A 23,529-nucleotide genomic window follows, 5' to 3' on the forward strand; every position below is an offset into this window, starting at 1 on the left:
CAAGTTTATTACTTCAAATTGATGGTTAAATATATAAAATACTGATTATTTTGCTATGTTTTTGTGTAGATACCATACACAAAATCCGTTGTTAAGTGGCTTGCATATGTTATCTGTCATTTGCTGGAACAATTCTCTATTAAACAAAAGCCTTTATTTTGCAGGCCTCATAATTTACCTTTCATTCATGAGTGATTAATTGCTTTGGAAATGTGATTTGCCTTAGTGTATGAAGACATGCACAACACCCAGCGGTGCTCTCATTTTATAGAATCACAGAATCACTGAATTTTCTAGGTTGGAAGAGACCTCAAGATCATCGAGTCCAACCTCTGACCTAACGCTAACAGTCCCCACTAAACCATTTCCCTAAGCTCTACATCTAAACGTCTTTTGAAGACTTCCAGGGATGGTGACTCCACCACTTCCCTGGGCAGCCTGTTCCAGTGCCTCACAACCCTTTCAGTGAAGAAGTTCTTCCTAATATCTAACCTAAAACTCCCCTGGCTCAACTTAAGCCCATTCCCCCTCGTCCTGTCACCAGGCACGTGGGAGAACAGGCCAACCCCCACCTCACTACAGCCTCCCTTGAGGTACCCATAGAGAGCGATAAGGTCGCCCCTGAGCCTCCTCTTCTCCAGGCTGAACAAGCCCAGCTCCCTCAGCCGCTCCTCGTAGGACTTGTTCTCCAGGCCCCTCACCAGCTTCGTCGCCCTTCTCTGCACCCGCTCAAGCACCTCGATGTCCTTCTTGTAGCGAGGGGCCCAAAACTGAACACAGTACTCGAGGAGCGGCCTCACCAGAGCTGAGTACAGGGGGAGAAGTAGACAAGGCAACCAAGACTCTGCAGTGTCCTAAACCGTAGGGAAAATGAGGGTGAGAACCCCTTTATGCCATGAGATAACCTGATTTTCTCATCAGATGGATGGAGGCAGCAGGGTTCAGTCTTGATGACAAAATCCTCTTGTTTTGGAGGTCTCCTGCCCGTAGTCAGAGCCAACCTGCAAGAGCACAGCGTTGAGGCTGGGTTTGCCTTTCCTCACCCCACCACTGTGAGGCAGTGTCCAAATCACTGAAGAAGAATGTGCTGCTTGAGGGTTGACATATAATTAGACAAATTGCTTAAATTAATCTGGAATCTGTAAAAATTAGCTATCATCTGATCTGTTTAGGCCCTTTTCAAACTGTGTCTGTTTCTTTCTGTGCCACCTCTGTATGGCTACATCCCTTCTAAAAACAAAGCAGCAAAGCTTATTTTGAGAAGCTGTTTTAAGCCACTTCACTAATTTGGAAGAGCTGCTGCTTTTTTGTTCTAGGAACTCCTTTTCAGCACAAAGCTCATGTCCATCTTCACCTCTTGTCACAGTAAAACACAAATAATCCAAATTCAGTCATTGCAGACATCTTCTGCAGTTTTTAATTTTCAACTCTGAACATCCATGAGGGGAGAAAAAGCAAGACTGCATGTGGTAGCTTTACCACAAAATTTCCACAAGAAAAAAATCACAGAAGTCACTCAAAAATGTTGCTCATGGATTCTCTGAATTAAATGTGGAGGCTTTTCCGATTGCAGGCATCCGTTGCTGTCTTCAATGACAGAGAAGCAGCAGCTACTCCTGCTCCTGCATCCCTGGGAGCCCCTGGGACATCTGATGGAGACCATGCTCATGATCAGTTTTCTATTCCATACTCCAGGCCCGTTCCTGCCCTGGAGCTGGCTCTTCTGCAGTGGCCATCCCATGGCAGGTGAGGCTTTCCACCACGTACTGTGCCAGGCAAGCATCCAACAAACCTGCTCTGGGCTGTCACCAGGTCCTGTAGCATTTCCAGCTGCTTCCCTTCCCTCAGGTCCCCCCGCTGCCCCGCTCACACACATCATGGGAGAACATCCAGGCTCCTGCTTCAGCTGTGTGTGGATCCTGCCCCTCTGGATAGTGGGGTCCTGAGATCTGCCCTGCTCTGTCTCTGCAGCTTCCTGTTAATTAAAGGGCTGTGACAGCTTTTCCTGCTCCTTTTCCCTGAATATGTCACAACAACCAGCTTCATGAAATCCAAAAGGGAGAGTTAGGACTGCATTTCAGCATCTAAACCTCTTAACTTACTATATATATATATATATAAGGACAGCATAACAAAATGACAAAAAAAAAAAAAAAAAAAAAAAAAAAAAAAAGGAAAATCATTAAGATATAAATAATTTGAAAGTGATTCCTTAGAGCCAAAAATGCTTTTCTTTAGAGTTTGTTTGTTTTATACTATAATAAGCTGAAATAAAATATAGCATCCTGGTAAGGTACTGCAATAAAACCTGACATGCTGTATTCTGCAACTCCCTCTAGTAATAACATAATAACTAATGGAATATGACATAACAGGACATATCATAATACTAGGATTAAATCTTGGTCTCCTGGTTAAATACACAGGTGGTTCAGGTGGAGCTGGTATTCCTCTGGAGCAGCTAGAGGAAGCAGTCTCTGACCCTACCCAAGGGATGGGAGGGGCAGAAGGAAGCTTTCCTGGTTTCACCTGCTCTTTTTATGTAATTTCGTATGTGTTCTGGATTGACAAGTACCTGTCAAATTTAAAATCATAGTGTAGGATGGAGTATTAGGTTTGCTGTCTCCCAGAGTATGAAAGTTATGTTCACAAGAAAAGTTTTTGTCAGGCATTGTCGTGGTTTAACCCGGCTGGCAGCTAAATACCACGCAGCCGTTCGCTCACCCTCCCCCCTCCCTCTCTGGGACGGGGGAGAGAAATGGAAAGTGAAGCCCGTGAGTTGAGATAAAGACAGTTTAATAAGACAGGAAAATAATAATAACAAAATAATAATAACAATAATAACAATAATGTTACAATGGTGATAATAGGAAAGTAATAATAACATGTACAAACAAGTGATGCACAATGCAATTGCTCACCACCCGCTGACCGATGCCCAGCCTAACCCCGAGCAGTCCGGCCCCCTCCCCCCGGCTAGCCACCCCTATATATTGTTTAGCATGACGTCAGATGGTATGGAATACCCCTTTGGCTAGTTTGGGTCACCTGTCCTGGGTCTGTCCCCTCCCAGCTCTTACTGCACCCCCAGCCTGCCTGTTGGCAGGACAGAGCAAAAGGCTGAGATGTCCTTGGCTTGGTATAAGCACTGCTCTGCAACAATTAAAACATCGGGGTGTTATCAGCACTCTTCTCATCCTAAGCCAAAACACAGCATTCCACCAGCTACTAGGAAGAAAATTAATTCTGTTCTAACTGAAACCAGGACAGGCATATCTGTTATTCATCATGAGGAACAGGTTTAAATTTATAGTGCCAGGCTGTTAGGAACAATTTTAGCAAATAATATATTCTTCATTGATTGGTTGCTTTTTGGTGTGTTTCCTTGTTTGTTTGTTTGTTTGAGAATTATTTTAGCAATTTTTTTACTGTTTCATTAGATTTTATAGGAGTTTGCAACCGAATTTGTCTTACAAAATATTCTCACTCTTCTCTTTCCCTTCTGTGTGCCCTTTAACTTCAGTTGATGAGGAAGCTGGAGATTAGAGATGGTGTGAAAATGATACAGGTCAAAAAAGAGTTGCTCAACATGGAGGAGCTGTCAGTCACCACCTGACTAGTTATGTGAGAGGTGCCTTTGTTTTCTTCATGTATCATATTAGTTCATCTGTATAACTGATTTTCTGTCTTTGGAAGAGTAACAAGAAATTGAGTTTACCTGAGAATCATCCATAGTGGAGACTGTTGGATTTTCTCCTCCTTTCAGAATTCAAGTCATCCCTTCTTTTTACAGAACCTGTGGGTTACATGTAATCAGGTGAGATTATAGTAAACAAAGAAAATGGTCAGCAAACAGAAAATACCATGTACGAACATTTCTTTACATCACCGTTAGACCAAAGCATCTTCAGTGTTTATCCTAAAGTGTTAATCCTTGAGTGTTAACAAGTCAGCTTCTCTGGACTAGGATGGATAATATGTGATGGCTGCAGTCAACAATGGGGCATCAAGAGGCCCCTGCAAGAGATGTGTGTGCCAGTGTCATGGCACTGAGAGATGAACTCTGGAATACACAAAGCACACAAAGTGCTTGCTTTTATTGCTGCCCCAGAACTTTAGTCAGTCAGTGGTATTCCCAAGAACATCCAGTACAACAGCAAAATGTCCTATATTTCAACATGTAATGTATATATTTGCTTGATGTTAATTGCTAGAATGTAAAGCTAGAAAACCAATGTTATGACAGTTCATTGCTTGTGCTGAAAGGCTCATCATGTCTTCATTGCATGAAACTTAAGCACAAAGCAATTGCATTGTGTTCTCATTGAATATCAGCACTTGTACCTGTCTGAGATCATTTGTTATAAAAAACAATATTTAAAATACTGTGTTGTCATCAGAAGCTGCTCCTGCTGGTATTTGCTAAATGCTTTGGCATGTTCCCATAATCACAGAATCACAGAATTTCTAGGTTGGAAGAGACCTCAAGATCATCGAGTCCAACCTCTGACCTAACGCTAACAGTCCCCACTAAACCATATCCCTAAGCTCTACATCTAAACGTCTTTTGAAGACTTCCAGGGATGGTGACTCCACCACTTCCCTGGGCAGCCTGTTCCAATGCCTCACAACCCTTTCAGTAAAGAAGTTCTTCCTAACATCTAACCTAAAACTCCCCTGGCTCAACTTAAGCCCATTCCCCCTCGTCCTGTCACCAGGCACGTGGGAGAACAGGCCAACCCCCACCTCGCTACAGCCTCCCTTGAGGTACCCATAGAGAGCGATAAGGTCGCCCCTGAGCCTCCTCTTCTCCAGGCTGAACAAGCCCAGCTCCCTCAGCCGCTCCTCGTAGGACTTGTTCTCCAGCCCCCTCACCAGCTTCAACGCCCTTCTCTGCACCCGCTCAAGCACCTCGATGTCCTTCTTGTAGCGAGGGGCCCAAAACTGAACACAGTACTCGAGGAGCGGCCTCACCAGAGCTGAGTACAGGGGGACGATCACCTCCCTAGCCCTGCTGGTCACACTGTTCCTGATACAAGCCAGGATGCCGTTGGCCTTCTTGGCCACCTGAGCACACTGCTGGCTCATATTCAGCCGACTATCCACCATCACTCCCATAATAATGGTGTCCTGTTATTGTTTTTTGTTGTTGTTGTTGTTAATGATGATGATGATTTTTTGTTTGTTTGTTTTTAATGAAATATAGGGTATTAATGAGTAACTTGAACATTGTAGTTTAATATTTTCTTTGGCTTTTGCCACAAGTGGTCAGTGCTGATGCTGTGTGTTGCAAAGTTGTGGAAGGAGCTGGAAGAGAAAGCCAGCCATGCTGCAGATCTCTGAGCCATACAAAAGGCCAAGACCAACATGCTTTGTGAGAAGGGAGAGGGGAGGTGGGGTTGTAAGGAGTTGCTGAAACATGGGCTAACATATAGCTCTGATCCCCTCAGGTGCAGGTCACTAGCTGGATTCACTCATGCTTTCTCACTTCCTTGATGCTGGGCAGTGATTCACAAACTTAAAGAAGAAGTGATCTCTTCTCTCTCCTCAGCTCTCACCATCTGCAAACAACTAACCTGGATGAGGATAGAAGCCCTCTGGCCCTTCCACAACTTCAGGAGAACAGGTAGCCATCCTGCCTACTACTGCTCCTGCTATCATCTCTGCAGGATCCCCAGAGACCTTCTGAGTGGTCCCTGAATAAAAATGAAGGTGCATTGACCTGAGCCTGTTCAGGGAGCACATGTAGTCAGATCCTAAGGCGAAAAAGTGACTGACAGAGACCAACCACCACTACTCCTGGGCTGCAGAAAGCCACAGCACAGAGGAAGGACTGCCTTATGTTCTTCTGTATCAGTGCACTGACGCGTTCAATGCTCTGAGATAACAATCACTGTGAGATCTGAAATCTTGCAGAATTTCACCCTCATGGAAGTTCAAACACATAAAGTATGAATACCTTCATTACCTAGATAGTTTCTTCTGGTAAGTGTTTGCAAACGTTGGAAAACCAGAACTCTATTTTCACACTGTACCATATGAAAGATCTTTTGGAAACAATTACCAACACTGAGTAACAACTTCATATAAATCCCACTCACAGCATCTTGCAATCGTAATCAACAATGATCCATTTATTGTGTTTTCTGCAGTGTTTAATCTCAGGTAGAACATGTGACATCTGAAGGTTATGTACGAATCATAGACCAAAGTTTTGTCATTAATTGGAGTATGTTTATTAGGTATCAATTATTAACTTAAATTAATAATAACAATAATCAGCATAAACTTCATTTTTCTTATTGATATGTGAAATGGCTTCTGTATAGTGACATATCTATAGCAAACAAACAAACAAACAAACAAAAAAGAGGTATAGCTTAGGGGAAGGATTTCCAGAAGTGCTTCATGTTGCTTTGACTCATAATTACACAGGGGTGGCACAAGGCCTGGCTGGATAATGCCCAGTGCACACAGGACATCGTGTCTGATCCATGTGGGAGCAGACTTCAAGTTAGGCTTGTGCAATGTGCCCGGGGGCTGTCTGCAGCTAGCAGGCAGGTAGGACACAAAGTGCATCATGCTGTAAACGCTCCAGAGGTTGCTCTTGCATTGAGAGCAGGAGTAGCTGCTATGCCAGGTCAACCTTGAAAGCTCTTGAAAATCCATCTTTATGCCTCTGCGTTACAGAGACTCTCTTCCAGTGTGACAGAATTGCTGCCAGGCCAGTTGTATATCCAGCTCTCAGTTGATTTTCATGCCTTTTGGGTAAGGATCCGTTCTTAGCACAGAGGTGGCATGTTGTCGGTCACCTCCTTGTTCCTCATAAGATGGTTTGTATGTAGGCCTGAATCCAGGGAAGGAGAATATCCAGCTCACTGATGGCCTTGTAGATTCCCTTCTCTCCAAGCTGTCAAGAAGATAAAGACATTAGAAAAGAAGCCACCCTCAACACTTAAGCAGCGCGGGTGAGAGCCAACACCTCCTGGTCTTACCTTAAGAAATGTTGTCTTTATAATTTTGACTGGTGGAGTTAACCTTGTGGATGGAGCACATGGAAGCTGAAGGGATGAGAAGAAACCAAAAGTTTGTTGCACCAAAGATGCTGATGGAAAGACACAGTGGTGAGGAAGAGTCAAACCCACAGTGTGGCACCATCGGACTACTTGTAAAATGTGTGAAATCAGCATCATCTCAGTACCTCCTGCTACTACACTTGTGTCATTTTACTTGTGTGCCTACTGGAAAATTGAGTCCATACCACAAAAACTATAAAGTGAGTATCACCACATCTTCATATTACACACTTTCTATCCATCTCAGGGCTCTTTATATCCGTGGCAGTTACAACCTTTGCACAGTGTGGCCTATCTCTAAGGTTCAGGTCCTTTAACTTGAATTTCCAGCCTTGAGACACTGCCAGCAGGGGGTCCCCAGGCCTGGCATCCACCACCCTGCGGGGCTCCACCTGCTGTGCCACCACTGTCTGCTCACTCTGCATACTCACAGGTAAGTGCTCTCTCATCATAACTCTTTCAGTTGTGTTTTTTTTAGAGAAGTCTAGCTAAACTTTCTGAGCAGCACCTTCAACATGGCTTCCTGACTCCCCAGCTCCCTGTGCTTTACAAGGAAAAGAATCCTTCTTTTAGGGAAAAAGTGGAAAAATCTGGTATTTTCCAATTTATGAAGAAAGACAATGTTTTGGAAAAGAAAAAAGGCAAAAGTCTTGAGCTCATATGAAGATGAGTCCATCTTTCTACATCACACAGACTTTTTAAAAAGGAACACAAGTATTTTCTTTTCAAGTTACCTTTTTTACATGTTTTATTTACATGAAAATGTATAAAAATGCAACTCAAATTTATAAACCTTAAACCTCTTTATAAATTTATAAACCTTTTATAACTAGTTCAGACCTTCATGATCTGGGGCTTTTTTTAAGGTACATCTGCATGATGCAGATTTCCATAGAAGTAAATTGGTAGCAGAACTGAACACTGATTCAGTGACAAAACTGCCCCAAGTGTTAGTATGCTTTACAAACTCTTCTCTTCTTGCATACAAAGCAAATGAACAAATAAGCAAGCAAGCAAGTTTGCTTATTTCAAGCTATGCTGCAATATGCAATATCTGCTGAAGACCTAAAAGCACTGCCTGTAATGATTAAAAATTCTGCAGTGAATATATTGCCTTCCTGCACTCCATTGAATTGCAAGGGAAAAAAAAATTCCACAACCTCCTATTTATATAGGAACATCACAAGCAGCTCATAAACAGCTTGATGCTGTTCTCAACAGTGTTGTCATCCCAATAGGGCACACGAGCAAGTAAATGCGCTTTTTGTTGAGAGCCATGGTGCTGCAGATGGATGTTCCCAGTTTCCAAGAAGAAATGTGTATTCCCTTTACCATGCAATCATATTCTAATTGAAAGACCTCGATTTCACCGCAGAAAGGGGATTTAGAGATGTTGGTACCTATGCAGTTTTAAAAAAACAGGACACGGGCTCTTAAGTTATTGGAAAATGTTAATGTTTCTTTGTTTGGAAAGCAATCAATAAAAAAAAATAAAAAAATAAAAAATAAAAAAATAATAAAAAAAAAAAAAACACCAAGAACTAGCAACATTAAAATCATGATGATAAGGTAGTAGAAAATCTTCAGTAGTGGTTTGGAAACAAATGTTAAGAATTTTAAATAGCATGATTATATAACTTGGCTCTATAACTGCCTGAATTAGAGCTAGAGTTCATGAAAGAATATAGTGTGGGTATATATATAAAGATGTCACTGTTTCCCTCAATTGTATAAAGAACTTGACCCCTGAAAGAGGATGAATTCCTTATGGAAGTATGTTGTCATGGTGGAAATCCCTTCTGATAAACATCTTATAATACAACCAGGTAATAAAAATTAAAGAGCTTATGTAAACAGGTGAATGAGATTGCTTATTTATTGGGAAATAATATAGTGGATAAATCCCAAACTGTGTTTTAGCAGAAGATTCATCACTTTCATTCTGATTACAGTTTCTAGTATGCTTTCATATGATTTCTTTTGTTGGCTTTGAATTAATAAAAAATCTTTTTAAATTGTTACAGTTTTCAGAAATTAGATGTCTCCCAGAAAATCATGGCAAGTCATCATTTCAGAAAGAGATATTGTTTTTCTACTGTAACAGGAAGTCTTTTCTTTCCTACCAGTATTTTTTAAGATCTGGAAACTTAAATCATTTAGATTTGTGTTGGATAAAACACGGGTGCTAATTATGAAAAAGAATATAGGAGCTTTGAGAAAATCACTGCATTTTGTCTCCATACAGCACTAGAATCAAATGTATTTCTATATATATTACTGTATATATTGTGTATATATATTACTGTATTATATAAATGTATTACTATACGTGATTCTATGATTCTGTGATATTATCTCCAGTCACTGATGGTATATCAGAATAAGTAATGTTCTGCTCTGAGTTGAGTCACAGCTGATAGTCTGAACTCTTCTGTGTGTACTGGCACTTGTATGGGGTGTAATTGCTTTTCCAGGCAAGAACGGAATCTCTTTCAATGATATTGTAGCGTACAATACCAGGAATTTTGACAGACACAGATAATTACAACAGCGTATGGAATGCTGTGAATAATGGCTGTAAATTGCAATGATGTAACCTGAGAACTGGTGGAGTTTTCTCCCACTGGGGTCTGAATATTTTTATATTTTACAAATATTTTGGTTGTGTTTTGTAATTCAGCAGCGCAAGGAGATGTCTGAAGATGCTTATTGTTGAATAGCAAATATTTGTGTGCATGTAGAACCAATGTTCCTTTCTTATATGCCACCACACAGTTAAGAACAGACAAATGTATAACTCAATAACATTTCATTGACTTCTCACCCTGCCTTCACTTTTTAAAATTACCATAGACATTTACCTGGCCATTCATGGTTATAAACCCCAAGTCACACTTGAGATTTTGTGACACTGTGATTTGTGAGGACTACAGGTTTTGTGGAGAAAAAAAATATATCCACAGGTCAAAAAGCTTTAAGACACACCCTGTCTTTATTCATGTACTCTTCAAAAAGAAGAGCCAGGTGGTAAGACCTCACAGGGTGTTCAGCAAGCTCACATGTAAGTGACAAGTCTGGGAAGAGAAAGGACCCACAATTGACACTGTCATGTTAGCACCACCCAGTAATCTATGTGTATATTTTCAGCAAAAGTGTGCTTTAACTGCCGTCCTGGTGTCATTTACAGGTGAGATGATGATGTTGCTGGTAGAAGCACCTTTTCTCTGGAACACCTGGATCCACTGTAGGGACATGTTGCCAGTGGGCAACTGCTTTGACTTACAGGTATAACTGGCATACAGAAACTGCTCCCTTGTGGTTTATTCAACATCATAGGATCATAGAATCACAAAATCATAGGAACCATTTAGGTTGGAAAAGACCTTTGAGATCATCGAGTCCAACCATCCACCTAATGCTACACAACCACCACTAAACCATGTCCCTAAGCACTGCATCCATATGTCTCTGATACTTCCAAGAATGGCAACTCCACCACCTTCCTGGGCAGCCTGTTCCAATGCCTAACCACCCTTTCCATGAAGAAATTTTTCATGATATCCAATTTAAACCTCCCGTGGCACAACTTGAGGACATTGCCTTGCATCCTATCACTTGTTACCTGAGAAAAGAGACCCTCCTTGCTGCAAACTCCTTTCAGATAGCTGCAGAGAGAGATGAGATCTCCTCTCAGCCTCCCTTTCTCCAGACTACACAGCACAGTTCCCTCAGTCACTCCTCATATGTTTTGTTTTCTGATCTCTTCACCTGCTTTGTTGCTCTTCTCTGGACACACTCGAGCAACTCAGTATCTGTGCAGTGAGGGGCCCAAAACTGGACACAGTACTGATGGTGTGCTCTCACCAGTGCCAAGAACAGAGGAATAATCTCTTCCCTAGAGCTGCTGGCCACACTATTTCTGGTGTAGGCCAGGGTGCTGCTGGCCCTCTTGGCCACTTGGGCACACAGATGGTTGATGAGCAGCACCCCCAGGGCCTTTTCTGCCAGGCAACTTTCCAGCCACTCTTCCCCAAGCCTATATCACTGCATGTCACTGCTTGCTCAGGAGACACCACCAGCTCTTTCCAGAGTATGGTGGAGCAGAGATGACAGTGAGTAAAAGAACCTGAGTCCACTGGGTATGCTGCTGAAGAAGGAAAGTATGACCAGAGTTAATACTGTGGAAACAAAGAGCCACATCTCTCTGTTTACTCTGCATCTTTGCAGCTTTGGTGCTGAAGGGCAGTATGAGGCAACATCATCAGAAGCACCAGTGGGGAAGTGGGCTGTCTCCATGTCACCTCCACCACCTCGCCTGCCCCCTGCACTCACTCTGAGAGGAAATGAGTGGTGTGAAACCTCCCCAGGCTCAGGGGGAAGCCCTCGGGAAGCTGGGTCTTCTGCGATGTAGGGCACACCATGACTACAAATCACCTCCTCTGCTTGCTAAAAAGGTGTGATCTAGCCCTTTCTTAGCCTCTCAGATGGACAGAGGTAGTTTAGCTCTCACAGATATACTCACACATGCATTCATGTTCTCTTGCAGGACCTGGAAGGCGCTAATAAGGTACAACTTTTCACTTTCCACTTCAAGATGACTGAAAACATTTTTCACGTAGAATGAGAGGACCTGGTCTCGAACACTGCAATTTGTCTGAAAACAAAGCAGGTAAGCAGCTACCAAATGAAAACCTTACAAGTCACATATGACCTAAAATTTTCACCTTGTAAAAATACATGTAGTTAGAAAGCATACAATCAATAGAAATATTTTCGTGAACTTTAATGTTCAGCTCAACATACCCCTATGTTTTCTGAAGGTAAGGCAAGAAGATGTTGCACTGGCACAGAAGGGCCTTATTAAGACTAGTCATGAAAAGAAGTGACAGCAACAAATACAACTAATTCACAAGGAATAAATGGAAGTTGAATATGGGAGTTAAACCAGATTATCTTGGCCAAATTGTAGGTGTCATTGTCTGATTCCTCCACACCAGTGTCCCATGCCATTCGAAGTGCTGTAAGGAATCCCATCTATCCCCAGCTGTTGCTCCAGAAAAGAACAGTCTTCTTGTACATGCTATGTAATACATGTACCTTACTGAACCGTAGGATCTGTTGGATACCCAACAGTATTTCAAATGGCTATATGCCCATTTTTAGGCAACTGAACCAAGTATAGGGTGCAAAATTACCACCAGGAGGGGAAGGCAGATACAGATTAAGCCACCAAAATGCAGGTGTCCACACGTACATCCCATGGGCAAGTGAGGGGCATTCACTCCCAAGGTGATCAGTGAGATCCAGGGGAGTTCAAAGGCCAATAGGTCGCTCAAGGATAAACTGACTCAATTGGCCCTGCTGACTAGATCTCTGCATAAAGGTATGTGAGCTCACATACCTATGAATAGACCCCTCAAATCAGTATTTTACATGCCAAAGCTTACAGGGGTACTCTGATCTCCCTCTTCTAGAACATCTGCCGAGTTCAAAACCCAAAGCAGCTCTTGGGTGCTTGGGTGTCCTGGGTGCTCTGTAGCATCCCTGGGCCATCTGCACTTCTGCACACCCTCAGCAGAAGGTTTCTCAGTTCATGGGATGGTGGCTTTGGTTCTGGCCCTCATGTAAATAAGCTACTGCCTGAAAAGCATTGCTGGGAAGGACCACACACACTAAAGCATTCACAGGAGGAGCAAGAGCTACCACAAACACACGCCTCCCCAATGCGGCAAACACCCTCACCCCAACTGTCCAAGGAAAGTACCGCTGCAACCACCAAGAGACAAGTGTCTACAGCCAGGCTTTCCACATCCTCTTCTTTCTCCCCATATCACACTCACATCCCCTTCATGCCCCATAGGAAAATCACTTTCTTGGGGGGCAGAGATAACATTCTTCCTCTAAGTGAAGGATTTCATTAAATGTACGGCTCTCATAAATACAAAGTCCTTCCCAATTAAACACAGCTGACTTACGTGTCAGCTGTCATTCCTTTTGATCCCACATTCTTATCTCTACAAACCAAAGGAAAATCAAAGCAAGAAAATGGAAAAACAGTTATATAAATCTTACCATAAACAGCACTTTTGTTGTCTTTTTTAGAAGTCTTGTGTTCTTGATGAGATCCTTCTGTAAAATACAGTGTGCTAGTATTAATTAATCTAAGCAGAGGAAGGAAAAGAGAGCTTTGTCTAGTTGGTACAAAGCTTCGCTCTGCAGTAGTGTTTCATACCAAGGTTCTTTGGGTGTTGTAGTAGGAATAATGATAAAAATCTTCTACATCTTATTCAGATGTAGAATGAGGACTCAGCAAATCTATGCTCCAATCCCAGCCTAGCTACAAACTTCTTCCATGGCCTTGGCGAACTCATTCCACCTCTCTATGCATCTTCTTTTTTTCCATCTTTATGAAGGGAGTAGCATTTCCCTGTCTCTCAAGACCACAGAGATTATTCAGCTTATTAAATTTTCCAGGTGGTCAATAACGAAGCTGCCAAAGAAGCATCCATAAATAAATAAACTTCATCTAGTGGGATCAACTTACAGGAACAGATGATTTTAAACTAGTTGCCTTGATATACAGGTTCTCTGTCACTTGGGAGAGGAGTCCTTTTCGGCAGGTATGCTTTCCTGTAGGTGACTTTTTGCCTTCCACAGTGAAAAGACAAAGTAAAACTAAAAAATGCCCAGATCTGAAAATAGAATATACTTTCATCTTCGCTCCCAAATCTTCGTGCCTCTACAGTCACAGCGGCGTATGTGATACAGCAAGACTGGTTAGACGACAGAGGTTAACCTAATTTTGTTAACCCTCAAAGCAGCTTCTGCACTGAGATGCTCATGTAGATAACCTATTGCTCGTGTGCTGGCTGATCAGTATTGTTGCTGCGCTTTTTTATACATCTTGCTCCACTTTCAACAAATTTGACCACAATCATCTGTGACGTTTTCTAAACGATATCTCCATATTTACTGGCAGCAGGGTCAAGGTTTCCAAGAAAGAAGAACTTCCCTCTCATGTGAGAAGTTTTCTTTCATTTAAGTGGTGGTCAAGTGAGAAAAAAATTGTTGAGCTGGTTAGTTTGGTTTTGTAACAAAGTACACCTAGTGTGTGATTTTTTTTTTATTTTTCCACAAAACCTTATGGTAGCAGTTTTGTAAAAGGTAATGGCCCAGAGGAAAAAAAAAATGTGTTAACTTAACCGAGAAATTTTAGAAAATCAGTTATCTATAAGGAAGCTGGACTATCCTGCCTTTAAAACTTCATTGCCTAGCCTTTAACAAGTGTTTTGTTTTCGGGGTACGGCAGCTAGTAGCAAATGATCTTGCTATTTTAATCTCTTGAATTAGTCTTCTACTAGGGCAAGATTTGCACCTGTAGAAGCAGCATGCTACGTATTGTGAAAGAGAGGGCTCCAGCAAGGGCTCTGCTCAAGGACCAGAGCATGCCTGGCTATTGGGCTGCTTCAAGAACCCACCAAGAACCAAAGGTTGCTGGAAAATGGCATGTAGGGTCCCAACATACCCACCACAAAGGCAGTAAAATTTAAACCATAGAGTCAGATGCTCACTTTTCTACAGTCATGCTCAAACATAGATTGGGAAGTCTGTATCTCTAGCCTGCTTTTGAGATAGCCAAAGCTAAGAGCTTCAGAGCTGTCTGAAGTGAAGCTGGAAGAATGGGATAAATTCATCTCAAGTACCACTCAATAAATGCAGGGAACATCACATCAAAGATAGACTTGGAAATCCTGAAGCAGCACCAGCAGTATGATGCTGTTAAGACAAGAACTGGTGTAAATCAGCCATCAAGACCCCTAGGACTAGCTGAGGTGTATGCAAGAAATGGGAGAAAGCAGCTTTTGGTCCAGCATAGCAATTCTTCAGCCTACATTGATACCAGCTCTGGGAGAAAGAAGGATGAGATGAGCTAGATTATAAACTCACCCCAGCCTGGATCCCACTAGCTATTTTATAAAAACAAATATACATAGCCTCCAGGCCAATCTGGACTCACATGTGGCCCCAAGGATCCAAGGATCATAGAAGTATTAGAGCAAGTCCAGAGGAAGACTATGAAGATGGTCAGAGGGCGAGCAAGTCCAGAGGAAGACTATGAAGATGGTCAGAGGGCTGGAGCATCTCTCTTATGACAACAGGCTAGGGGGGTTGGGGTTGTTCAGCCTGGAGAAGAGAAAGCTGTGGTGAGACCTTATAGTGGTCTTCCAGTGCCTAAAGGGGGCCTGCAGGAAAGCTGGAGAGGGACTCTTTGTCAGGCAGTGTAGTGATAGGACAAGGGCGAATGTTTTAAACAAAAAGAGGGTAGGTTTAAATTAGATATAAGGAGGAAATTCTTTACTCAGGGGGTGGTGAGGCAGTGGAACAGGTTGCCCAGAGAAGCTGTGAGTGCCCCATCCCTGGAGGTGTTCAAGGCCAGGCTGGATGGGACTTTGGGCAACCTGGTCTGGTGGGAGGTGTTCCTGTCCATGGAAGGGGGTTGGAACAGGGATCTTTAAGGTCTCTTCCAACCCAAACCATTCTGTGATTCTATGATCCCACCCGTAACAGCTCCTGCAAAAGGGTTTAAGCACACAACCACCCACACATCCCATTAGCTTCACCAGTGCTGAAGAGCTCTTGGGGTCCAGGCCCAAAGAGGGCTGCCAAGAGAGCTTAGATTTTGGTAAGTGGAGATGATGGAGACCTGATTCCCTGCATGCATTGTAGTGCTCATTTGAACTATGGTCTGTGCTTAAGCTCTCTAAATGCTGTCAGACTTGCTTGATGAGATACACAAAACCTCAGCATACAATGTATGTGGATGGAACGTTAACCGCTTGCTCCAAATTTCTTCCTAGAAAAGGATCTCAGGCAATTGCAAGAGTCAGAATACAAAACTGCCTCAGGTTCCCCAAGGTGTGGTACTCCCTGGTCAACAGTTTTCCTCTAAATGGGTCATACAGCCAGTTTGTAATGGCTTTTCACTAGAAAATCAATAATTTTAAATGTCTCTGAAACTTCTGTTGCTGGAAAACCCTTGAGCCCACAAGGGTTTCATTTTGTCTGTTCTGTGAGCTCCTATGCTTGGAGGGCTGTAGTAGTAACACCATATTGCATTGGGCTCTAAAGAGCCCCTATGGTGAATCAGCAAACATCTTAATGGATCTGGCTAACTTTTAAACTGAGTGGTGTAAACAAATGCAGATGGGTGTAGACATATGCTGTCCATATTACATATTGATAATATAATATATAGGGATTCCTTAGCATTCCTGACGTAGAAGAATGGTGGGTACCATTTAATATCAGTTCCTGTACAGTTACTCTCCACCTCTTTTGAAATGCTTACTTAGTTATCAGTCAGAGAATAACCATTATCCATTAACTTTCTGTTCCCTGTTCAGAGCAAAGTTGTTGTTTTCTTCTTTTGGGGTCTCATTTAGTGCTCTGTAGTACCACTACATTTTAGTGCCACTTTGGCTCTCAGGCATAATTATGATTATAAATAATATAGATTAATAAAGAACTGGTATTACAACATGTTTTAAAGTTGCATGAAATAGAGGAAGAAACAAATTCAGGGACACAGACCTTTTAGAAAAGAACAGTGAGAAGAGCTACAAAGCTTTGTGTGGATAGTGGAACTTGCATACCCAGATCCAGTCTGAGGACAGTAGTAAAACACACAACAGAGCATGTTGACTTCCAGACATAAGATAGAAACCATGGGAATTTAAGGAGACCACCCCAGTGAAAATGGGCTCTTACAGCACGGAAACTTTTAGATGCACAGTATTGTGAATACTTAGAGCAGTACAACACTTTTGACACATGAAAAGTTCATGTATTACATAAATACAACTTGTGTAAATTTTAAAAAGAATAAGAAAAACTAACAGAGCAGACAACATACCAGAAGAAAATCTTGCCTGATTTGCCCTGCCTAGGGACTAAGCTTCAAAGAAGGCTGAAAGTAATTTACAAATGCAGGACCAGTGCATGAGAAGATCTTTTCTTTGCTAACTTATTGAGAAACATTAAATTGAACCATGGAATGTTTTTGATCTATATGAGTTAAATAGATATTATTAATATTAAGTTATCTTTATCTATGTAAAACACACAGACACATCTATGATTGCTACAAAGTTCTTAGCCTATTTAAGGTAACAAACATATCATCTCATTGTTTTGCAGCTTATCTGGTTTTCTGATCTGCATCCATAAAAAGCCCCAACTAGTTTCTTACTTCTGAATCTTTTCACCTTTCACATTTTCTGTTTATTCAATTTCCTGTTAGTATAACTAAATTAGCTGTATGCTTCCTATAAACATTAATAACACTTGTTCACCTGCAGCTAATGTTATCTTATGCTATTTCTTAATCCCATAATTTTTGTTCTCTTCTCCTTTGATATCTGACTCAATTCACTTTGATCTTCTGAAAAATAGTAGGTCTACATGAAGATCTGTGGTGTTTATGCTCAAAAATTTGACTTGATAAGTAATAATGAAGTCTACTGAGAATTGGGGATAATAATACCTATCCTACTATAGGACTCAAAAAAAAAGAAATATTCTAGTGCCTCCATCATAGAGAGAAGCTTGGATTGGAGAAGCTCCTATCATCCAGAGACGATTCTGCAATCTTCTGAACAGGGTTGTAATGAACATAGGCATATAGCTAATTCTGAAATATGCACAGAAATGCCCAGCACTGCTCCTTTTAACCTTCTTTTACCATCTGAAATAATAGCAAACTTCGGAGCTGGTATAGATTTTTTCAAAATTAATGAACAATTATGAGCCAAGTTTTCAGAGAAGAGAAGAGAAGAGAAGAGAAGAGAAGAGAAGAGAAGAGAAGAGAAGAGAAGAGAAGAGAAGAGAAGAGAAGAGAAGAGAGAGAAGAGAAGAGAAGAGAAGAGAAGAGAAGAGAAGAGAAGAGAAGAGAAGAGAAGAGAAGAGAAGAGAAGAGAAGAGAAGAGAAGAGAAGAGAGAGAAGAGAAGAGAAGAGAAGAGAAGAGAAGAGAAGAGGAAAAGACTACCTGGTCCAACACCCTGCTCAAGCAGGGCCGTCCAGAACAAGTTGCACAGGACTATGTCCAGGTGGCTTTTGAAGATCTCCAAGAAGGAGACTCCACAGCCTCTCTGGGCAGCCTGTGCCATGCTCAGGCACCCACACAGTAAAGAATTGCTTCCTGGCGTTTAGATGGAACCTCTTGTGTTATGGTTTGTGACCATTGCCTCTTGTCCTGACACTGGACACCACGGAAGAGTCTATCTCCATCCTCTTTACACTCTCACATCAGATATTTCAATAAGAAAGATTCCCCATCCTCCTCTCCCTTCCCCCTCCACAAACTTCCTCTTCTCCAGGATAAGCCATCCCAGGTCTCTCAGCCTCTCTTCAGATGAAAGATGCTCCAGCTTCTTAATCTTATTTGTGGCCCTGCACCAGCAGGACCACATGTCTAATGCACTCAGAATTTTTTCACTTTATGCCTTAGATGAACTTCATAAAAATTTTAAGGCATTAAGTAAAGCAGAAATCAGACTCAAACATAGGCAAAAAAAAAAAAAAAAAAAAAAAAAAAAAAAAGAACCCACTAAAAAAAGAACAACCACAATTACATTTCCTCTGGGCATTTGCATTTCTTTGCACATTATGAGTAACATCTTGTGATTAAGCCTCAAATGTGAATTGCTATAAAACATACTCGTAATGCCCTCTCATTTTCAAGGAAAGGCACAAACGGTTTCAGGTAGTGGGTGTCCCTGGGCTACTGGTCTGGTTCTCTGTTTCACTGTGGTGACAGATGCCCTGTAACAGTCTGCCAAGCTAGTCTTACTTCAGCTGCCTGATAAGAAGGTCTCAGCATGCTGTCACTCCAGAGACAGTTTACAGAGTGTGCTCATAGTCCATTTTGAAATCATTAAGGTACTAAACCTAAAATTTCCCTCCATGCACAGAAAATAAGCAGCAGTTTAAGTTTTCAAAGCAGTAGTGAATCATTATGGCCAACAATTAGCTGTCTCGGAAAAATGCAAAGCACTCCCTGAATATCTCAAGACACCGTTCAAATATCTCCAGCTGTGTAATTAAAAATCAGTAATCACTTCATGACTAGACAAGGATTTGTGTTTGACATAAAACCTTTATACAGATATCCTTTACTAGTCACATCATTGTAGTCTGTTGGGGAGATTGCTATTTGAGAGGAACGATTATTGAATATGAAAATATATTCACATTGTCCCAATCAACCCATTACATGCTCTCACTTAATTACAGTGATTCAGTTCCTATACTCTTTAGAAAATGTGAGTTTAATCCCCACCATACTCTTTAAGAAAATTCCTGTACAGAGGTATTATTGCACAGTTTACAGAGATGCTTGGCAGAAACAGACAGCTCAGCTTCCCCTTGTAGACAGACAGCTGTTCCAAACTCTTGACTTTCTCTTGCACATAGAAGAGTATTCAGAAGCCTGTGACCTGCTTTCTCTTGAAATTTCATTATGGCTTTATAAAACAGTTACACTAAAATTGTAAAAGGAAAAAGCAAACCATGTGGAAACCTGGGCACGGTTCTGGGGGAGGAGGGTGCCTACATCTAGGCTGGTAGAAGTGGGTCATTTTGCACGGCACCACTTTTACACCCAAGAGCTTCTGTTTCCTTCCATCTTTGTACCCCACTTTTCAGCTTTTTCTCTTTCCTTCATTTTTTCTTATCCTTCCTGTCTTGTATTCTATTTTTTTTACAGTTTTAAATTCTAATTTTTAAAGCTTTTTCCCCTCCATTCTCTTATCCTAGTACATCCCTGAGCAGCTTGGCAATACCAACAGAGGGTGCCCAGATGGCTCTGTGAATAATGTTGACTGGGAGCTGGGCTAGAAGACTGTGAAGCTGCAGAAGCTGATTTCTTGGTGTTGGAAATGAACATTGTATCCTGGCTGCTGCTGGACTGACTGCCACAGGATGTCTGCAAACTTGGTTCTCCAACAGTAGCATCAGAAAAAAACAGCAAGGGAAGCAATGACACAGTAGGCAACAACAAGATTTTCTAGAGCATTTTTCCAGTGGATGTACCATCCTCCCTCTGGTGAACTTAAACCTATAAGTAATGGATGTGGTTCCTTCAGTTACATTTCCCTTGGAAGTAGCCCCCATTTGGTCTGTGACCCAAAGTCAGAGATTGCTGCTGTGGTGGCATCTCTTCAGCTTTTGTTCAACAGCCACTTAAAATCTCCGGATTTCTCCAGTTCCCACTGTGTATCTGCTTTCTTTGTGAAGTGCTGCTTTCAATCTCATTAGTAGGGGCCTTTTTTTTGTGGAAAATATAATTGTCAGATAAGATCACATTTCACGCTTTTTTGCTACTGAAGATATAGGAGCTGAATAACGAATTACTCACACAGGGTTCATTTTCCAACTTTTTCCAAAATTTTTCATTTTCCTGCCGGCACAGGCCACATAAATAAACACCAGTGAAGTACTTGAGGGTGGAGTAAAATCTACATTTCTTGTTGGCAGTATTTATATAAAAGAGACTGCATTGTAAAGACTTTAAAAGTTATAGGGAAAAAAGAAAAAGTAAAAATGAAAAAACACAAAATAGGGGTAGCACGTAGACAGATGTGCCAAATGTTAAAATATGAATTGACATTTTGACTTAAGATTAGGGAAATTGTAAGTTTGTTTGTTTGCTTTTCCAATTAAAAAAAAAAAAAAAAAAAAAAAAAAAAAAAAAAAAAACCTTTGCTACCATCTAAAATATCATTGCTTATTACAGTTAGTATTTAATTATTAATTATGACAGTAATTGGATCTAGAAACCCAGGAGAAAACAATGAAGTTCACATTTCCTACATCATTTTAAAGTCTTTTTTAAAAACTTAAGAGAAAATAAAATACTGATTATATCTAACTTTGGATAACTTACTTGTCTGACGTTTTACTCTTTTGCTTATTTTTAGGCTTTATTCCTCATTAGTCTGGAGCCAATATGTAAAATCATGCACAATATTTTAAGTTACAAAAGATATGTTTAATGAATAACTTATTTAAGAAAACATAAATATATCAACTTTAAATTTTTGCAAATTTAGTAAAGCTTTTATGGAATGCTTAGGTGCAAAATTATAATTACAGACCTGAGCATTGACCTTAAAAACTCCCATATATTCCATTAACTTTGTACCTGTAAGAGAAATTTAAAGTATCTAGTATGTTCATTGGACTGAATTTGAAACTAATTAGAAAATTGTTGATGTCCTCATATGGAAATAACTACTATTTTATGTATATAAGGATAGATAGATTCATACCTTCCAGTGAACAATCAATAAATACTGATTCTTTTTTTCCCATTTCTAAAAAACCATACTGGGCTTTTTGAATTCCAGGAGAAAGTCAATACTTATGTAGAAAAGCAGCAAAAACATTCTCTTCTTCACAAAACTCATCTTCTGTCAGAAGAAAACAATAAAAGATTCCAGTGGAAAAGGCCTCCAAAGAGAGAGAGAGAGAAATCCTTTCTCATCATTCTTATTATTTGAATTTGTTACATCAGCAAAAAAAGGCTAAATCTATACCTCTCCTCATGGGCTGGGAAAATTTCAAAACAACCTTGATTTTAGTGTCTTTTTTCCAGCTCTAATTAAATCTTTCAGTATTTTTAACCAATTGGGAATAAGCTTTTGTCAGTCTCACTGAAAATGTCAGTGTATGTTGGCCCAATACCAAACACCAGATAAATGCCTCTGGGACTATTAAACCTTTCCTCACATTTCCAGATTAGATTAGATTATTTGAAAGCAAATTTTTCACAGAAGAATTCCTTCCCTTGAAAAGGAGTATTTTCCCAGTAAATTTACCTTCACTGCAATTAAAAGGTCCATAAAAATCAGATTTCTTTTGCTTTGGTATTCAACCATGCTGCTTCAAAACTTTCAGGCAAGCCCTGAAAAGAATACCAGGTCTGAAACATTTGATCAAACCTTTGAATTCTACTGAGGTTTGCTCTTACTCATCTGTCACTTCTGAAAACAAACATTTTATTTATCGCAGCAAAGAACAGGAGATACTTTATCAATCCACAACCTCTCTTTTATCTCAGTTCTGATAATGGGGTTACAGAATAAACCTAACTTTCTTGGCCAAAACTTCAGATTGTGGCTCTAAGAAATTCTCTGTTTTACTTTTCGGAAATGTAGAAAAGATGAGTTGCTCCCTTCTTCCTATTTTCAGAGAAACCTCTCATGTTCATCTCACCTAAAACACATTCTTTATTATTAATTGTTCGTTTCCAGCATCATTGGAAACATTGCATAAACTGAAGTTTGTAACTGCAAGTGACATTAAAATAGCAATGGAAAACAGTTACAAAATGAAAAACAAAATCTAAATTTATTGCCAAAATGTTTCCAAAGTAAAATACAATAGATGAAGCTGTTTGTTTCTGGTTCTCTCTCTTGCCAGTAGCTTGACCTTGGAGCAACATAACTCCCTGCAGTTCACAGCTGACATTTGTCATGCTTGGCCATAGACCTCTGGAGGCTGGATCTCTGAGCGGAGGATGGATCTCTCATCACCCAGGGTTCCCTCTGTGGCTGGTGGAGGGGAATGGGCCCTCAGAGGATGCGTCACCTCATCTGCCTGACATCCTTGCTACTGAAGGAGCTGGAGATGTCAGTCTACATCACAGGCTCTGTGGAGACCAGTGGGCACCAACTGAGAGTTTGTTGGCTAGTTTTCTGGCACCCAAGGTAGAGGAGAGGACTGATATAAGGCCATTATCAAAATGAGGAAACCATGTGGTGTTTTACAAGCTTGTTGGATCAGAGGGATGGTCACTGCTTTGTTTTGCATTCCCAGTCACTGCCCAGAAGACCTTGTCACTTAACAACTGAATCATTGGCAGATTCAAAATGAGAGCATGATGCCACAGTTGAGTAGCTCCCTGTTTTGAAGGCTTCAGCCTCACCCATCAAGTTAAATGAGAGGGTTGGTGTGTAAGGAACTTACTTCCATTTTCTGAGGCACACAGGGGTCCCAACAAACCAAGATACTTTTCTGATTGTTATGCAACTTCTATTACATACAAGACTAATGATCATTGTGTTGAAATTAAGAAATTCACGCCTACAAATGAATCATATTGTTTGCCAAATTCTGTGCTTGACAAACACATATTGTCCATTTTTGTGTTACTTGAAGAAGAATGAACTTCAAGTCTGTTAAATTCTAAATCTGGGATTATCTACCTAAAATGTCAGTTATTCAAATTGTTTATGATTAAACATGACAAGGGGAGAGGAAATCTGAATTTTCTTCTGCTGTTCAAGACTGACAGAGTTTACATTATAAAGGAGAACTATAGGAATTGGTCAAACCAGAAATTTCAGAGACATGTTTGATAACAAGTATTAACCCAAAACAAAGTCTGGATAG

General features: G+C 40.8%; 1 protein-coding gene across 2 annotated transcripts; it reads right to left on the reverse strand.

Moving 5' to 3' along the window:
* Window positions 1-6,709: 6,709 nt before the first annotated feature.
* IL26 (interleukin 26) lies at window positions 6,710-13,347 on the reverse strand. Of its 2 annotated transcripts, XM_032202768.1 has the most exons (4): window positions 13,149-13,347; window positions 11,599-11,730; window positions 6,996-7,061; window positions 6,710-6,910 (listed from the first exon to the last, which is right to left on the reverse strand). In XM_032202768.1, the coding sequence occupies exons 1-4, from the start codon at window positions 13,149-13,151 to the stop codon at window positions 6,824-6,826; spliced, it is 288 nt and encodes a 95-aa protein (XP_032058659.1). In that variant the 5' UTR covers window positions 13,152-13,347; the 3' UTR covers window positions 6,710-6,823. The 2 variants fall into 2 exon arrangements, 1 of the variants encoding a protein (XP_032058659.1); XR_004254184.1 differs by lacking the exon at window positions 11,599-11,730.
* Between the last annotated feature and the right edge of the window lie 10,182 nt (window positions 13,348-23,529).

This window comes from Aythya fuligula, chromosome 1, assembly GCF_009819795.1.
Source record: "Aythya fuligula isolate bAytFul2 chromosome 1, bAytFul2.pri, whole genome shotgun sequence".
Classification (NCBI taxonomy): domain Eukaryota; kingdom Metazoa; phylum Chordata; class Aves; order Anseriformes; family Anatidae; genus Aythya; species Aythya fuligula.

What these genes read in the sequence shown, in the direction of transcription:
- IL26 (XM_032202768.1), bottom strand. An exon ending in AAGAGAACATGAATGCATGT is followed by an intron (nt 7,062 to 11,598) that starts GTGAGTATATCT and finishes TCATCCCTTCAG; the next exon opens with CTTCCATGTGCTCCATCCAC. An exon ending in TAAAGACAACATTTCTTAAG is followed by an intron (nt 6,911 to 6,995) that starts GTAAGACCAGGA and finishes TCTTCTTGACAG; the next exon opens with CTTGGAGAGAAGGGAATCTA.